Source organism: Megalobrama amblycephala, linkage group LG1, assembly GCF_018812025.1.
Source record: "Megalobrama amblycephala isolate DHTTF-2021 linkage group LG1, ASM1881202v1, whole genome shotgun sequence".
Classification (NCBI taxonomy): Eukaryota; Metazoa; Chordata; class Actinopteri; order Cypriniformes; family Xenocyprididae; genus Megalobrama; species Megalobrama amblycephala.
This window is the reverse complement of record NC_063044.1, coordinates 73,491,568-73,510,560: the sequence shown is the minus strand read 5'-3', so window position 1 is coordinate 73,510,560 and position 18,993 is coordinate 73,491,568. Positions and strand designations below refer to the sequence as shown.

Here is an 18,993-nt window from a genome sequence, read left to right as displayed (position 1 = left end):
TATTGACTTTATATTCAAAACATGAAAGTGTACCTCACGAGACTGATTTCGGACAGACACCATTTAGGTTCTTTTAGCCCCACTGTCACCGAGTGGAAAGCACAGGATTGCAGGATATCAAGGCAGCGAAGGATCCATCTATACTGCATTCAAATATCAATCAGATGAAGGTATCTCATGAGACAGGAAGTAAAGATAACTGGATTCAGAAGTGCCTTGATGACTTTTTAGCTTGGAATGCATCCATTCCACATATGGATTGCTGCAGCTGAATAATGCAGACAGACGTTTTGACTGATTAAACAAGCAAATAATTAATGCACCATTGTGTTTTATATGTTTTAAAAATGGAAAGAGTTAAACTACATTTAAAGGTTTATTTCAAGTATATAAAAAAAATCCTAAATAGGAACATAGTAATATACATCGGAGCGTTATGAATCAGTGTATCGAATCATGATTCGGATCGCGTGTCAAACGGCTGAAATCACGTGACTTTGGCGCTCCGAACAGCTGATTCGACACGCTGATTCATAACGCTCCGAAGCTTCAATAATATTAATATTGAACCACTGTACTCACATGAACTGATTTAAATATGTTTTTAGTACATTAATGGATCTTGAGAGAGGAAATGTCATTGCTTCCTATGGAGGCCTCACTGAGCCATCGGATTTCATCAAAAATATCTTAATTTGTGTTCTGAAGATGAACGAAGGTCTTACGGGAGAGAAACGACATGAGCGTGAGTAATTAATGACAGAATTTACATTTTTTTGGTGAACTAACCCTTTAATAAGAACTTACAAGTATACTTGCACTAAACTAGTAGTTTACTGAGAATATATCAGTGTAGTTTCATTATATATACTTAAAAAAATAGTAAACTACTAGTATAGCCTACTTATAATCTTATAAGTTTGCTTGTAGTACGGATGCAGTACAAATGAGAAATGCATTTAGGTTTTCTCTCTTTTCTTTTTCATAAGGGAGAGTCTCAGTTATTGTAATTGTTGGATGAGATGTGTGATTCATTGGCTAAAAAAGAGAACAAAACACAAAATAATCAAAGTACAGATGGATTTGACTGATAGCATTGCTTTTTTGTTCAAAGTTTCTATAGATATTGCGATATATCATTACTGTAAATTCTTTAGGCCATGTTGTGTGAAAAACCTGATAAGGGGACAGCCTTGACCTCAAACAATCTCATGTTTGCCAGACATTACTGGAACTTTCAGAGGATGGGTTTGATCGTCAGATGAGACCAAAATAATGCTTTGTGGGAAAACATCAGGGTAAACAAACCCTTTGAGTAAATCTCCTTTCGTTTCTAATGTGGACATTATACATTCCCACCTATGGTGAAACTCATCTTTGACAGAGTTTGTTTTTCTGTTAATATGTAGCTCATTTTCTGCTTATAATTAAACTGGTTGCTGTGTTTCCCAAAAGCATCGTGAGCCCAAGTTGATCGGGAAGACCATTACAATCAACTAAGTTCACAAAGCTTTTGGGAAACAGCCCAGATCAATGGCCATGCATAGATATTTTAGGGGCAGGTTGTGAAATCAAGAGAAAGGGCACAAGATCACTGTGATATACAGTACAGTCCAAAAGTTTGGAACCACTAAGATTTTTAATGTTTTTAAAAGAAGTTTCGTCTGCTCACCAAGGCTACATTTATTTAATTAAAAATACAGTAAAAACAGTAATATTGTGAAATATTATTACAATTTAAAATAACTGTGTACTATTTAAATATATTTGACAAAGTAATTTATTCCTGTGATGCAAAGCTGAATTTTCAGCATCATTACTCCAGTCTTCAGTGTCACATGATCCTTCAGAAATCATTCTAATATGCTGATCTGCTGCTCAAGAAACATTTATGATTATTATCAATGTTGAAAACAGTTGTGTACTTTTTTTTTTCAGGATTCCTTGATGAATAGAAAGTTCAAAAGAACAGCATTTATCTGAAATACAAAGCTTCTGTAGCATTATACACTACCGTTCAAACGTTTGGGGTCAGTAAGAATTTTTATTTTTATTTTTTTGAAAAGAAATTAAAGAAATGAATACTTTTATTCAGCAAGGATGCATTAAATCAATCAAAAGTGGCAGTAAAGACATTTATAATGTTACAAAAGATTAGATTTCAGATAAACACTGTTCTTTTGAACTTTCTATTCATCAAATAATCCTGAAAAAAATATTGTACACAAATATTTTGTACAATTGTACACATTAAATGTTTATTGAGCAGCAAATCAGCATATTAGAATGATTTCTGAAGGATCATGTGACACTGAAGACTGGAGTAATGATGCTGGAAATTCAGCTTTGCATCACAGGAATAAATTACTTTGTCAAATATATTCAAATAGTACACAGTTATTTTAAATTGTAATAATATTTCACAATATTACTGTTTTTTACTGTATTTTTAATTAAATAAATGTAGCCTTGGTGAGCAGACGAAACTTCTTTTAAAAACATTAAAAATCTTAGTGGTTCCAAACTTTTGGACTGCACTGTGTATATTATAGGACAGAGTGTAATTTGTTTTTAAAAAAATAGACATTAATGGGAATTACATGACTAAACTTAAAATTAATGATTAATATCAAGACGCACAGTAAATAATTCTTAGTAATACAGAACCACATACAATATGAGCTTTAAATTGATTTAAATTTTATCTGAACAATTAACAGGGCCGACAGGCATTAGTGTGAACTGTAAAACATTTTGCTGAAGATCTAACATTATTTTTCAGACAAGGAGCAGATTTAATCATCATCTATCTTGACAAAACTACTACATTTTTATTATATTATTCTCATATTTAATATTTAAAAAAACAAAACAAAAAAAACAGAATTTAGTAGACTCTGCAATGGTGAAAAGAAAATATGTAACACATGATAAAATTAAAATCGGTATAGGTGAAAGAGAGATGACAACAAGGCAATGTGCTATGTTAATGGGAATCCCTTCTAATATGGCATTTAGCCAACATTAATGTCTTCTAATCATAGTTTTCTTGGCCATTAAAATTTCACAGTAACAGTGAAAAACTGGAGCTGTTCTCATCTTGTCGTTCAAGCTGCTGCCATCAAACTATCACAGTAATGTAAAAAGCCACTGATGCTTCCACTTGCATTGGCCTGTAACAGGTTGTGATAACACTGGTAGGGTTTACTCAGTTGTATCATCTACTGTTGGATATGGGAAATGCATTCAGTCCAACCAGAAGAAGAGATAAAAAACTAATGCCCTTGTTATGGACTGATACTCAGGAGACACAGAGGTACAAGTAGATAGACGTTTTTCTCAAATATTTTAAGAGATAGTGGGACAAACTGAGAAAAATACACTACATGGATCAATGTAAAGTATTTAATTTCAATACATGATTTGATAAAAAAAACAGAGGGAAGAACAATTGAATGGTATTAAACAGACCACAAAGACCACAGAAAATAATAGTTTTAAAATTCAACTTATTATTTGTATGGATTCTGCCTTCATATTTTTACTAAAACATCAGTGGCTACTTGAGCTTCTGCAATAGTAGGGGAGAGTGGGGTAAGATGAGCCAGTGGGTAAGTTGACCCACCCCCTGTATGTTGGCAACCGTACCATTTTATTGTCATGTGACCATATTTTTTCGAACCACCTGTCATTTCTGCCAGACTGAGAAAAGAAGAAGCACATGGGAGGAGTGGAAGTCACTTATTTACTTTAAAAACCTTTTTTTTTTGGCTTGTCAAAAGAAAAATTTTAACATAACAGATGTAATGCTGTTTCATCAAAGCAAATTTGTCCTGGGGCCAGTTGCATAAACCATTTAGACTAGTCTTAAAAGTTAAGTCACTATTTTTTTCTTGAAGAGTGGTCCTACTTTTTTTAAAGTCTGTTACATAAAAAGGTAGATTGGTGTAACTGGAATTGGAAAAATAACAATGATTACCCCTTGGTTAACTGCAAGTTGGTCAAACTAGTTTTTAAGACACAGTCTTAATATAGTGATTAAGTTTATGCAACTGGCCCCAGAGCAGGTCTAAAACTATTTGTGACGCATATTGGTGATTTAGAAACATATAAAACCATGCAAATTATTTAGCTAAATATTAGCCTGAACTGGTAAGCTAGCTAGCTTTTCCTAAAATGGAAGCTATGGGGCAAAGTGAGCCAAATGTTATGGGGTAAATTGAGCCAGTGTTTTAAAGTTAACTCTGAAGTATGAACTGGTGTCATTTCAATGTAATATTACACAACTGGTTTAGTTTATCTTTATTTTCGAGTTTATTTGATAGGAATAATGTACAAGTACACCAAATCCTTCTCTGATACGAACCGGAAGATGTTTAATCATATGGAAGATTACAACTTTGGTGTTCAACATATTGTTTCAGAAATGCAAACAATTATTAAATATTATTATTATTAAATATTAAACAATGTTTCATTTAGCTTTAAAAAATAAATATTTGTAAAATATTTTTACTAAGAATATTTGTAAAAGGAAATTTGATTATTAAATTAGTTTTTAAAATAGGTACATTATCTTTAAAATGTCACATGGGTTTGATTCAGATTCAGTTAGATGGCCAGTTTACACCCACCTACTGACTCGGCTCAACTTACCCCTAACCTAAGGTATATTGAGCTACAGGAACACTTTTTTATAAGAAGCCATATTTTTAGAACCCTTTGTCATAGATGTATTCTGATCATTTGAAATGAAACATCTTGAAATTACTTTAAATACTTTCATTGTACTTCTGCCTCATTTTCCCTTATCTTGAGAAAAAAAGTAAGTAAAAAAAAAAAGTAAAAATAAAAAGTAAAAAAATGGCTCATTTTACCCCACTCTCCCCTATTCTCTAAGGAAACTAAGGTAAACTCTTTCTATTATATATATATATACACACACAACATTCTATCAAAAACTATATTATATTATATTATATTATATTATATTATATTATATTATATTATATTATCAGCTATCCCGAGCCTGATCTATTATTTTAAGTCAGCTGTTATGCAGGTGTCATGCAGTAGGTGGCAGTGTGCACCTTCAAGTGAGTTTGCTAACCACCATTAAAAGGAAAAGAAGCAGCTCAATGTGGCTGCATTAAAGGGTTAGTTCACCCAAAAATGAAAATTCTGTCATTAATTACTCACCCTCATGCCGTTTCACACCCGTAAGACCTTCGTTAATCTTCAGAACACAAATTAAGATATTTTTGTTGAAATCCGATGGCTCAGTGAGGCCTGCATAGCCAGCAATGACATTTCTTCTCTCAAGATCCATTAATGTACTAAAAACATATTTAAATCAGTTCATGTGAGTACAGTGGTTCAATATTAATATTATAAAGCGACAAGAATATTTTTGGTGCGCCAAAAAAACAAAATAACGACTTATTTAGTGATGGCCGATTTCAAAACACTGCTTCAGGAAGCTTCGGGGCGTTATGAATCAGTGTATCGAATAATGATTCGGATCGCGGGTCAAACCCGCCAAACGGCTGAAATCACTAAATAAGTCGTTATTTTGTTTTTTTTTTGGCGCACCAAAAATATTCTTGTCGCTTTATAATATTAATATTGAACCACTGTACTCACATGAACCGATTTAAATATGTTTTTAGTACATTCATTCATCACAGACAGTATCAATGTCAGTAGCTACACTTCTTGTATTTCAGGCACACCACAAGGTGTCACTGTGGCCTTGCTTCACTCTCGTCTACTCTGAGCTCGATTGCTATGTCTGAGGTAAGCCACGCTCTTCTCATTACCCTACGGACAAAGAAATGTAAAAATACATAAATGTAAAAATAAAGAAATGTAGAAATAAAGAAATGTAGACATGAATAAATGTGGAAATTAATATCGATATGTATATATATATATATATAACTTGCTTTTCTATGTATATTTATTTACATATTTATTTATTTTTAATTTTCACAGACTTGGAATTCCATATAAATCAACTCAAACAAAAAAATACCCATAATGCAACCGCCTGCTGGTGCTGATCGCCGGGTCATTACAATATGTATCAAGAATATAATCAATGTCATCAGAATACAGGAATGTAAAAGCAAAAAGTTGACAATGAAAGATTAAGGAAAGATAAGAAAAGCTGGGAAAAAAACACACAAGAGTAAGATATTAATTTATTGTGGCTGCGACGTACTTTGACGTTGGTGTCACGTGTCTGTGGTGGCGACGTACCCCTTTTCTCACATAAAAGTACACAACTGTCTTCTTCAGTAGGATATCCATGGCACGATCGACCCACCATAAACCGCTTCTTGAAGCACTGCACTCAAACGAAGCTTTGAACGTCACCAATGACGTCATTTCACTAAAACGATACAAGCCTCAATACGGAGCTCCCGTGGGAAAGACCTGACGTTCTCGACACAAACTTCTAAGTTTTGGTATCAGCCGTAGCATCACTATTGAGAACACGAGTGATCCAGAACCCTGCAGAATGAAACACACTGAAGATACTGAAGAACAAAGAGGTTGGTGTTTATTCTTCATTCATTCAGGATATGAACAACATTCATGATAGAAAGATTCAAGCACTTCTGCATATGTACATTCAGATTTACTGATAAAGTTGTATTGTCTTTCTTAAAGTTGTATATCAAAGCCTGGAAAAAAGTTTGAAGTAGGTTTAACAGGATAAGATTAAAATCTCAATAATAGGTAGAATATTTGTAGTCTCAGCCATCAGTTTTAGAAACAGGCGCCTCAACCCCTGTGATGTGTGGCAGCAGCAGCGCGAGATCTCGGGAGAATGACCAAGCAGACACAGATCAAGTGTGGTACAAAGCATTCTCAGATTTATTCAGGAAGAAGGGTCATATTTATAGACATAGGTCAAACAACAATCTCCATGATGGCTTGAGCATCCAATCATATGACTTAAGAATCAAACCTTACCATGTATGGCATTTCAAGAAATATAAGAAATGTATGTGCGTAAATGTGTGTGTGTCTTCAACTTCTGGTTGCGTGTGAGAGTGTCAGTGTGTCCAAGGACTACTACTTCTTGTTGTTTTGTCTAGGTAGGTACATGATGTGCACAATGGAAAAATCCCAAGACACAGAGAAAGTCAAAAAGTGAAGAAATAATAAATTATTTAACAGTAACATAAATACAATTCAAATTAAAACCAAGCAAACAAACAAAGCAGTAGTTAATATTATATAAGATTTTTTTTAAATTGACATAATATATGATAAAAAAAAATATAAAGGTAAATCTTTTTAAAAAAAAAAGATGTAATATAAGTCTAAGGTGTCCGCTGAATGTGTCTGTGAAGTTTCAGCTCAAAATACCCCATAGATTTTTTTTTAATTCATTTTTTTAACTGGCTATTTTGGGGCATCAGTCCTTAAGTGAGCTTACTTATAAATGATTTCTACTTGCATTAAAAGCAGGACAGTCCAATAGTTTTTCAGCTAAAAATATCAAAAGATTACAATACGTTCAAAACTTTTTTTTTTTTTTTTCATCTTTACCCTACCATTGTAAGTGACTGTGTGATTTGCTTTTATGTTGATGATCATGATCCTACTCCTTAACCTATCTCTGTTAAGCGACCGTGGGTGTTGAAAGGCGCTATATAAATAACAATTATTATTATATTTATTATTAATAAATATGTTTAATGGAAGGGGGAGTCTTGCAGAACATAAATAGAGTTAAGCAAAAGTGCATGAGTCAATAATATATGACCTATACGACATCTGGTGAACACCACTTGATCAAATCTTGTTTTAAAGGAGATTAAAAGTCTATTTGAGATTTCCAGATGGATTTCATGTAATGTAATTTATTGTTTGTGCACGCGGGTATATAATGTGCACATTTATTGTTTGTGGACTCATATGAATGAAAGGCAGTAGAACGAAACGTCTACTGTGACTGGATCTTAATAACTGAAAAGTTTTTAGTAAAATAAATTAAATATCAATCTAAAAGTTAGTGTCAGCATCATGTCAGCACTGTTGTTTATATTGTTAATTTTAATATTACGCTAGATAATGCCCACCACACACTACAAGATATTCGGTCTGATTTCTCCCCTTCTGACAATCCTAGGTAAAGTCCTGATTATCTTGATGATCCGACAGATTATCTTATGTCTAGATTTTCCTGTGGTGTGAGCTGTGTTAGGAAAAATTGAACTTGCTTGGAAGAACGTTGGGTCCGTCCCAATCATGAAACCCGAGGACAAACATGCACACAAACGTGAAACAAAACAATAGCCAAATTAGTAACCAGATTGACTTTTTTTCTGTCAGACGTCTACGGAAACTCTTATTTAGAATTAGATGTTTAGATATTGATGTTTGGTTGAATTTTTTTATTTGAGTTCACCATCATGTTGATCGGTGTTTGCTTTAGTTGGGCTCTTGACTTGTTCATTTATTTATTTTTCAGAAATCATTTCTGCATTGATAAAGGAGCTCAACATGTCTGCTTTAATGGTCAAATGACTGCATTAAAGTGGTTTAAACAACTGCTTTTTATGTAGCTTCGCTAACTTACGGAAGCATTATTAAAAAGAAGTATTAAACTCAACCGATGTTTTAAGATCATTTGTAACACCATTGTTGCATTTCAGATGTTAACATCTGTGAGTGTATAAATAACAATGCTGTTATAAACTTTCTGTTCAAAGCATGTTTTTTTACCATTTCTACATCAACATTCAGCATATGAAACACAATAATGGGTTAGAGTTAGGGCTTCATGCCAGCATACAAAACACATTCATGGCTCCCAGTAACATTTACTGACTATCAAACGGTAAGATCCTCAGACACACGTCAGGACACCAGAAGAAGGGAAAGAGTGTGTGAGTGAAGGTGGTTGTGAATGTGCGTATATGTGTGTCAGTTACAGGATCAGAGAATGACACCATTCCTCCGTCATAGTCCAGATTCACTCTCACACGATCAACATCCTGACCAATCTGATTGCACGACACACTCCAGATATTACCGTCAATGGAAATACGCCCCTTCCTCTTTTTTGATGGTGTAATTACTCCAAGAATCCAGAATAAACTCTCTTTAATCTCCACATCCCAGCAGTGTGTTCCTGAGTTAAACCCCTCTGAACCCAGAACAGAGAGACACTCGTCGAATCTCTCTGGATTATCAGGAAAAGTTTGTCTATCCCCGTTGTTTCTCACACTGGTCAGATCATCAGACAGGACGAGATATGGATTCGCCGTGTTTGGATCCAGAATGACAGGAGCTGATGAGACACAATCAACAGATGATTTTATTCTGATGTTCATATAATGATCAAGAGTGAATCAACACAGATTATTATGAATTATGACACTGTTGATCAAACATGTTCCTCAGATCACTGTCAGTGCTGTTATTAGTTTCACACTCATTTTATCATCAATTACAAACATTAAAGGTGCCCTAGAATCAAAAATTGAATTTACCTCGGCATAGTTAAATAACAAGAGTTCAGTACATGGAAATGACATACAGTGAGTCTCAAACTCCATTGTTTCCTCCTTCTTATATAAATCTCATTTGTTTAAAAGACCTCAGAAGAACAGGCGAATCTCAACATAACACCGACTGTTACGTAACAATCGGGGATCATTAATATGTATGACACCAATATTTGCATATGCCAGCCCATGTTCAAGGCATTAGACAAGGGCAGCCAGTATTAACGTCTGGATCTGTGCACAGCTGAATCATCAGACTAGGTAAGCAAGCAAGAACAATAGCGAAAAATGGCAGATGGAGCGATAATAACTGACATGATCCATGATATCATGATATTTTTAGTGATATTTGTAAACTGTCTTTCTAAATGTTTCGTTAGCATGTTGCTAATGTACTGTTAAATGTGGTTAAAGTTACCATCGTTTCTTACTGTATTCGCGGAGACAAGAGCCGTCGCTATTTTCATTATTAAACACTTGCAGTCTGTATAATTCATAAACACAACTTCATTCTTTATAAATCTCTCCAACAGTGTAGCATTAGCCGTTAGCCATGGAGCACTATCAAACTCATTCAGAATCCAATGTAAACAACCAAATAAATACTTTACTCACATAATTCAAAGCATGCATACAGCGTGCATGACGAACATCTTATAAAGATCCATTTGAGGGTTATATTAGCTGTGTGAACTTTGTAAATGCGCTGTAATATAGACCAGAGGTCGTGTGGCAGGGAGTGAGAGATTTAAAGGGCCAGCAGCCTCAGAATCAGTGCATAGTTAATGATGCCCCAAAATAGGCAGTTAAAAAAAATCTATGGGGGTATTTTGAGCTGAAACTTCACAGACACATTCAGGAGACACCTTAGACTTATATTACATCTTGTGAAAAAACAATCTAGGGCACCTTTAAATATGTGATTAAGACATTTGTGTCCATCAAGAGAAACTAATACTTTGGGAAAGTTAAAATCACAATAAATCAATGAGATCTGATGAGCTTTATGCTGTAGATGAAAACCTGTAAGTGTGTGTCTGATCTTCAGCAGCATCTGATCATCTTCATTTATTGCCTCTTATAGTCTGAGTATTGGCTTACAATAGTTTATTCTTACTGTCTGTTGTGTTTGACTTATTAACTATAATTAACTATCTAATTATGTTGGCTTGTGAAATTATTATTATTATTCTGAGAATAAATGTATATTTGTAACTCCTCCTAACAACCACCAAACCCGGCTCAGACCTTGAGACTGTTCTGGCTCGGGTTGCTTTATCTTTTATAACTGATCAGACTCACTGTTTTTCAAAAATGACAATCAAAAATCGAGAGAGGGCTGGCGCAAAATGCGGCATCGGCATCTCGCAGCGGCACTTCCGGCGGCATCTCCAGCGGCCAGGGACTTCTTCGGCAGCTGTCGCTTGAGCGGCATCTCCAGCGGCCGCGGCATCGGCATCTCGTAGCGGCACTTCCGGCGGCATCTCCAGCGGCCAGTGACTTCTTCGGCAGCTGTCGCTAGAGCGGCATCTCCAGCGGCCGCGGCATCGGCATCTAGAGCATCCAGGGACTTTATTCGGCAGCACCTGCCGCTGGCTATTATAATTCGATGTTGTTTTTTATTTTATTTTAAAAAACTACATTTAATCAAAATAACATAATATACCAGAAGACTATAATTTGTAAGCATTTATCACAAATTGTGTTAATAACGTTCTGATGCTCCACTACATAAGAGAAAGTAAATCACATGTTTTGATAAAATAAAACTGCATGTTATCCATTGCTTTGAAATGCTCATGAATATAAACTGATATTTAGTTAATACAGAAATTAATTTCTGATAGACTATGCTGCACAAAGCTGAAATTGCGGCATCTCGTAGCGGCATTTCAGGTGGCATCTCCAGCAGCCACGGATATTCTTCTAATTTTAAAAAGCTACATTGCAACAAAATAGCATTATATATCACAGGACTGTCATTTGTAAGCATTTATCATTAATTTTGTTATGTAGGCCTTTTCTGACGCTGCAGTTGCTATCAGAGCACGCTAAAATTACTGCGTGTGTTTATGGTAGCTATATAATGTAATGACAGTCCTGTGTATATAGCAGCTTAATATTAATTTCTTCAAACGTAGTTTTAAAGTGAAAATATTACACCGAAGTAATGATCAGCGGCAGGTGCCGGAGAAAGTCCGTGGCTGCAGATGCCGCAATTTCAGCTTTGTAGGCCTAATTCTTAATTTCTGATAGTAATACAAAATGAATTGGTAGTTTATTTAAGATCAGATTTATTTTTGATCACAGTGCTTCTGCACACAACAAAAGCGTTTAGCCCAAATTACGCATATTTTGAGAAATGTGTGTTCACATGTTTACCACACATTTCTTTAGATAGAATAGAAAATTATTAATGACTCGCAGAAAGATTCTCTGCCGATCCATCAGTCAATATTGCGTCATAATTCCCACCTTACGGTGATGGTAAACTTCTTCGTTTCTGTCTCATAAGATAGCCTAATAATGGTGCGCTGACTTTAATAGGATAGTTGAAATAGCGCGACGGTCTTTAAGCGGAGCGCTAACATCCATTTCTGATGTAGGCTAATTATTGTTTGTATTGTCACGTTGCAGCGTTTTACTTGGCTTTTATAAAATATTTTTATTTTAGGCTATTTTATATGATCTGTTGGTCCCCCACCCCTGCAAATCACACCCTATATAGCTATAGCTAACTTATAAATATAATATAACCTTAAATATAAATGCAGTGTATAGGCTATTGCTTTGAAATGTCATTACATGAATAAACTTTTATTCGGTTAATACAGAAATGATGTTTGATACGCTGCACAAAGCTGAAATTGCGGCATCTGCAGCCACGGACTTTTCTCCGGCAGCTGTCGCTGTTTGTGGCACCTGCCGCTGATCATTAATTCTGTGTAATATTTTCACTTTAAAACTACGTTTGAAGAAATTAATATTAAGCTGCTATATACACAGGACTGTCATTACATTATATAGCTACCATAAACACATGCAGTAATTTTAGCGTGCTCTGATAGCAACTGCAGCGTCAGAAAAGGCCTACATAACAAAATTAATGATACATGCTTACAAATGACAGTCCTGTGATGCTATTTTGTTGCAATGTAGCTTTTTAAAATTAGAAGAATATCCGTGGCTGCTGGAGATGCCACCTGAAATGCCGCTACGAGATGCCGCAATTTCAGCTTTGTACAGCATAGTCTATCAGAAATTAATTTCTGTATAAATATCAGTTTATATTCATGTGCATTTCAAAGCAATGGATAACATTGCAATTTTATTTTATCAAAGCATGTGATTTACTTTCTCTTATGTAGTGGAGCATCAGAACGTTATTAACAAAATGTGTGATAAATGCTTACAAATGACAGTCTTCTGGTATATTATGTTATTTTGATTAAATGTAGTTTTTTTAAATAAAATAAAAAACAACATCGAATTATAATAGCCAGCGGCAGGTGCCATCGAATAAAGTCCCTGGATGCTCTAGATGCCGATGCCGCGGCCGCTGGAGATGCCGCTCTAGCGGCAGCTGCCGAAGAAGTCACTGGCCGCTGGAGATGCCGCCGGAAGTGCCGCTACGAGATGCCGATGCCGCGGCCGCTGGAGATGCCGCTGTAGGGAGAGCTGCCGAAGAAGTCACTGGCCGCTGGAGATGCCGCCGGAAGTGCCGCTACGAGATGCCGATGCCGCGGCCGCTGGAGATGCCGCTGTAGGGAGAGCTGCCGAAGAAGTCCCTGGCCGCTGGAGATGCCGCCGGAAGTGCCGCTACGAGATGCCGATGCCGCGGCCGCTGGAGATGCCGCTCAAGCGACAGCTGCCGAAGAAGTCCCTGGCCGCTGGAGATGCCGCCGGAAGTGCCGCTACGCGATGCCGATGCCGCGGCCGCTGGAGATGCCGCTCAAGCGACAGCTGCCGAAGAAGTCCCTGGCCGCTGGAGATGCCGCCGGAAGTGCCGCTGCCGCATTTTGCGCCAGCCCCTGCTGCAAAAATCCCACAGACTGTTATTGACGGAATGTTCAAATGAGCCAAAACTGTTCAAACTCCAAATGACAAAAATTCACATTTAATCAGACAGACTCTCTCTCTCTCTCTCTCTCTCTGTATCTATCAGTTTGTGTCATGAAGCACCTTTATCTCTCCACCCCTCCATCATTTCCAGTGTATGTGTGAGAACTCAGATCTTCTGCAGACTCACTGTTTTGGATGATGTCCTGCATCTTCTTCCAGACTCTGAACGGCAGGTTGCCCAAGTAACGTGACACATGAATCAAAGCTCCAGAAGCCATCTGTGGATCCGGCTGTGAGCTCTGGACTCTGGAAGAACATTCAGGAGTCAGAACTGCAGTCAGGGTTCTAAACTAACACCCGCCAACCCGCCAAATGCGGGTTAAAATTAATTTTGGCGGGTGTTAATAAAAACTTACTAGCCAGTTTGGCCGGTGATGCATGAGGCTCTGTTCTCGGTCATTTATCCCCCTGGCAGCACTTCCTACATTTCCCATGAACACTGTGCCGTAATGCTACACAATGACGTTTCATATGCCCATTGGCTGCGCGCAGTTTGCAGTGAAACCAGCGCGAGAAACGAACGGAGCGTCCATCAGAAAACACAAGGAAGAAAAAGAACGAACGGAGCCAGAGCAGGGAGCATAGACTGAACGAGGAGGGAGTTAACATTAGCTAGTAAAGGAAAAAGTTAAGATTAAACTAAATGCGGCAGTGGTTGGGACAGATTTCTGGGGGCAAGAAGATGAACGAGGCAGGGGATGAGGATATCGACAGAGAAACGAAGAAAAGAAAATTTAATGCCAAATGGCTGACGGGTCGTGAATGGCTTGTGTTTGATCACGAAAATGTCGTCATGTTTTGTTTTCCGGGGACAGTCTCGGTTTTTGGTGCTCTGTCCCCGACTGGAGCAGTCACCAGAAATGTCCCCGTTTTATAGCTCGTTCAAAATAACCCGCAAATACATTGCAAAAAAGCCCGACCAACACACAGCAGCCTGTTGGTTATATCGGAGCAATCGTGTAGTGATTATATTCACCAACAGAGGGGGCTATGCAGCTACACTTGGTCACGCCGCCGCTACTTCATGAAGAACGTAACCTGGACCAGAGCAGAGCACCATTATCATCAGTTATCAAAAGAAAAATCGTTATTCGTTTCAACTTTTAAGGTAGTAACATACTATTCATATTAAATTAAAGTAATACGGTTATGTGTTTTATAACAGGGCTTCAACAGGGTGCGGGACTGTTTTGGACAATTTAAACGTCCTCAGTCACAAAGCAGCAATTTCCACACACGTCTTAACTGTATCACGAGGTGAAGGTACACTCAGATATGAATAAATAAAACAATTATAATAAAATAATATTACACTTGCTACTTACTTAGTGCTTAAAATGAGTCTAAAATGCAAAATAATAGTTAAAAAATAGTTAAACGTTTAAAAAGTCTATAAAGCCTATAAACAGTTCATGAAAATGAAAATATTAAATTCAATAATAAATGTTAAAAATATTTGTTAAATGCCATTTTATTTATCTTATCTCATATTTATGTTGTTTTAATTTTGTAATATAATTTTTCAAAATAGTGTAATACTTTTTTTAGTTAGGCCTGGTTAATAGTGTAATTGTTTTTTTGTGAATTGTATTAAAACCAGACCAAAAATCCTAATAATAAAATTAAATCATAATAATTATTAATGTAATGATATAGGGAACCCATATTTACCTTTTAAGTTATCATTCTGTACTTAAACATTTAAGTTAATTCAATGTAAAGACCACATTAGGTAAACTCAATTTAATTACCCCACTACTCAATTGAACTGAGGGAATCACTTTCCTCAAATCATTTGAGTAGTCTCAACTTATTAGGGTTTAAAGTGAACAATTAAAAAAACAAAAACATTCAAAAATGTATTGTCCCCGTTTTTTTTATTAATAGTTAATAACAAATGAGATTTTGGTGATATTTTGACCACTCAAAATGTCCCCGGTTTCCATTTCAGAAATCTGGTCACCTTAGCATGTACGCGAAAGAAAAAGAAAAAAACGAGCAATTTCATGGTGGGAACTAATAATTTTAAAGTTGAGGCAGTAAAGGACCATAATGTGATTCAAATGATGGATAGATGAAATGTTTGCACTTTCTGTGCATACTTTGTTGTATGCATTGTACTTTATATGTGTTTTTCATGCCAACAATGTTAATAAAATGATCAAATGCATTCAGTGGCACTCATAATTTCTCTTATTTTCACCGGAAAAAAATTTGGCTAGTGGAAATTCTGATTGGCTAGTAACTTTAGAAAGTTACCAGTGGCTGCAGTGGCTATGGATCAGAACCAGAGAGACCAGAGACAGGAGCAGATCACTCACCTTTCCATCGAGACTGGAAACTCCTGCAGAACAAACACACCATTTATCATCAAGAACTCAATCAATGAACCAATGATCAACCAATGATCTGAAATCAGACCTTCAGAAAGCAGACGTCATTGGCTTTCATCATCTCCTCCATGTCTTTGATTGTGTGTGAAAGAGCTGAGATGTGTCTGTTCATCTCCTCCAGCTTCTCCTTCATCATCTGCTTCTTCTGCTCCTCTTCCTCCCTCAGTGCAGTGATTGTAGCTTCTTCTTCATCTCTGAGAAACTGATGAAGCTTCTCAAACTGCTGTTTAATCTGACGCTCTGTGTGCTCAGCTTGAGACTGAAATCAGATCACATTCACTTCAATCATCTCAAAGATGCAACTGATTCTGGAGCAGCATCCCACATAACAATGTTTTTTCTGGGCCAGCTCCAGTCCACAAAGCCCGTTTTCCCACGGCCCACATACCGCAAAGAATGATGGCCCTGGAGTGGCCTAGATCTGGATTAAAGACAATGGGCCAAACTGACACACAGGCCTTGTAATTAACACATGTGCTCTAAGTAAATGAAAACATCTTGCAAAGTTTTAAATCTGAAAGTGCGCCGTATAAACATTGTAATGTCAAGCAATGATATAGGCATTTTTTACTTTGTTAATAGTTATTGCCAAAAAAGTCTGTACACATCTGGGCTAAATGTTTATCTTATGTTTAGAGGTTTTCAGCTTCACTTAGCATTCTGATGCAGTTCCCACAGGTGCACATGGGTCATTCTACAGAAACGTCCACTTTTGGTATGTCTTAAAATGTTTTTTTAACATTTATACTTAAACCACATTATTATATTACACTTTGACTTTATGAATACACATAAATGACAGCTTAATGATTTATTTTTTTGTGCATTTATTTAAAGACCGCATGTACCCATTTTTTGTCACTGGTGTTACCTTACTTCTCTGGCATTTTTTTGAAATATTATTTCTTAATTTTTTCAGCACATGCAGTCAGAGTTACAGAATAATAATAATTCAAAAAATAAGGAGATTATTAGTTTTTTTTTTATTTCAATCAGGTTTGTTAAAATTGTGATTGAATGATGTTTATTCAATTGTGCAACCATGTATTTGCTATAACAATCAAGTCAAGTCAAGTCAAATTTATTTATATAGCGCTTTTACAATTGGTAATTGTTTCAAAGCAGCTTTACATATTAGAAGCACAGAAAAAAGGGAAGTGGTTAAAAAAAAAAAAGCTGTACAAACAAGCGTGGTAATATGTAACATATACAAGATGGTGCTACATTAAGCCAATGTCGGCTGACTCCCAGGGGTGGAAAAAACCCCCTAGGAGAAAAACCCAGCGTGTTAACACTGGGAAAAAAGTCCTAGGAGGGAAAAAACCCCTTGGAAGATATATATAATATATGTAAATGGATATGGAGATCAAAATCTGAATTATACATTTTATTATAGAGATTAAAAATAGATTATATATATATATTTGTAAGCGGATACGGGGATTAAAATCTGAATTATAGATGCAGCCTAAGTGAAACAGTGAAAATATTTGAAAAACAGTAATAAACAAGTAATGATGCAATCCTTTAAATCTTAGTTCTCGAGTGTAGCAGAATTCAATGAATGTAAAATTGTTATCATGTCACATATGACACATTTTATTTAATGTGACGGACAAAAAACAGTAACACCAGTGACACAATGAATCACCAGTGACGTATACACAAGACCAAAGATCCTTATTCTTCAACCATAATTCGGTAGATGAGACTAAATGTTTACATTTGGTATACAATCAAAGACTATCATTGACACTTAGTGAAAGCAGTCAGTAAAAGATCATAAACAACATTTTAAAAATGTCTGTAAAATACCCTTAATTTAGTCATATCTGCCCAAAGGAGGATTAACAACGAGAAAGAAAAGTTAGAATCATGTAATCTTAGTGCTATTTTATGCAAAAGAACTAAATGAATAGCTTTAAATAAAGTATATCTATAAACGGGTAACACCAGTGACAATTTTTCATGAAAAATGCATTTTACAAAATGGCTGCTGCAAGGTGTCAATGCACATGTTGTCAATCATGATATATTCACTAAATCAAGTAGTTTAATCCATTTATATTCTAGTTTTTTTAAATTCCCTAACAATAAAGTAGGTCACACCAGTGACTTCACCTAAAAGATCATGTGAAATTATGATTTTCTAATTAAAATTTCTGATAACTGAAAAGAGATGGACTTTCCATTGGCCTTTCTCTGTGGATCTTCAGGAAATAGGAAGAAGGAAGTGATGTCATCAGTGTGATTGTTTATTTCAAAATAAGAGATTTTTGTTAATGGTAACACCAGTGACACAACTCCAGGGGACCACTATATTCATTAAATATTTCATAATATTTATTCTGCATTTGTTTTGTTTTTTTATGTCCTTTAAATTATATATTTGATAGTTATGCATACATTATTGTATTTGAAATGGTAGAAAAACCTGTTTGTGACATCAAAATAAAGCACTTTGCCTCTGTACATGACTGTGGGGACGAGAGCTTCTGTGGTGTTTGGAATTATTATAATTAATTAAAAAACAATATTGCCACTTGATGGCTCAAGAAGGTTTAATTGTTCAAATAACATATTGTTTAATATTAAAATATAAAAAAAAAATGTAATCCTAAAGTGTTTTTCAAGTGTAATATTTCTGTAAAGTCTAGGAACAGAAAAGTGGACGTTTCTGTAGAATGACCCACCTACATAAAGTATAACAGTGACAGTAATGCTTCTGATTTGGCAGTGAAATTCTCTGATTTTGGGTGTGTAATAAGATGTGAAGGATTCTATGGTCCAGTTAGTATTTTCACCCCATAATGGCGGCTGCGCTACTGGAGCGCCATCTAGTGGCTGTTACCCAAAAAGTATCAAAGTTTCACCTCTTGGGTTCTACGCTCTTTGGTTTTGGTCTCTGCTGGCACCCAGCATGCATTGCGGCTAGACATGTGTCGATATTC

The 18,993-nt window shown here is 35.9% G+C and overlaps 1 protein-coding gene and 1 pseudogene across 1 annotated transcript; both read right to left on the bottom strand.

Moving 5' to 3' along the window:
* LOC125278694 overlaps positions 1-18,993 on the bottom strand; it is a 368,525-nt pseudogene that overhangs the window by 35,496 nt on the left and 314,036 nt on the right.
* LOC125247873 (nuclear factor 7, ovary-like) lies at positions 8,801-16,332 on the bottom strand. The gene is made up of 4 exons (XM_048159404.1): positions 16,071-16,332; positions 15,971-15,993; positions 13,777-13,895; positions 8,801-9,310 (listed from the first exon to the last, which is right to left on the bottom strand). Exons 1-4 carry the CDS (start codon positions 16,176-16,178, stop codon positions 8,841-8,843), a joined length of 720 nt encoding a protein of 239 aa, XP_048015361.1. The 5' UTR covers positions 16,179-16,332; the 3' UTR covers positions 8,801-8,840.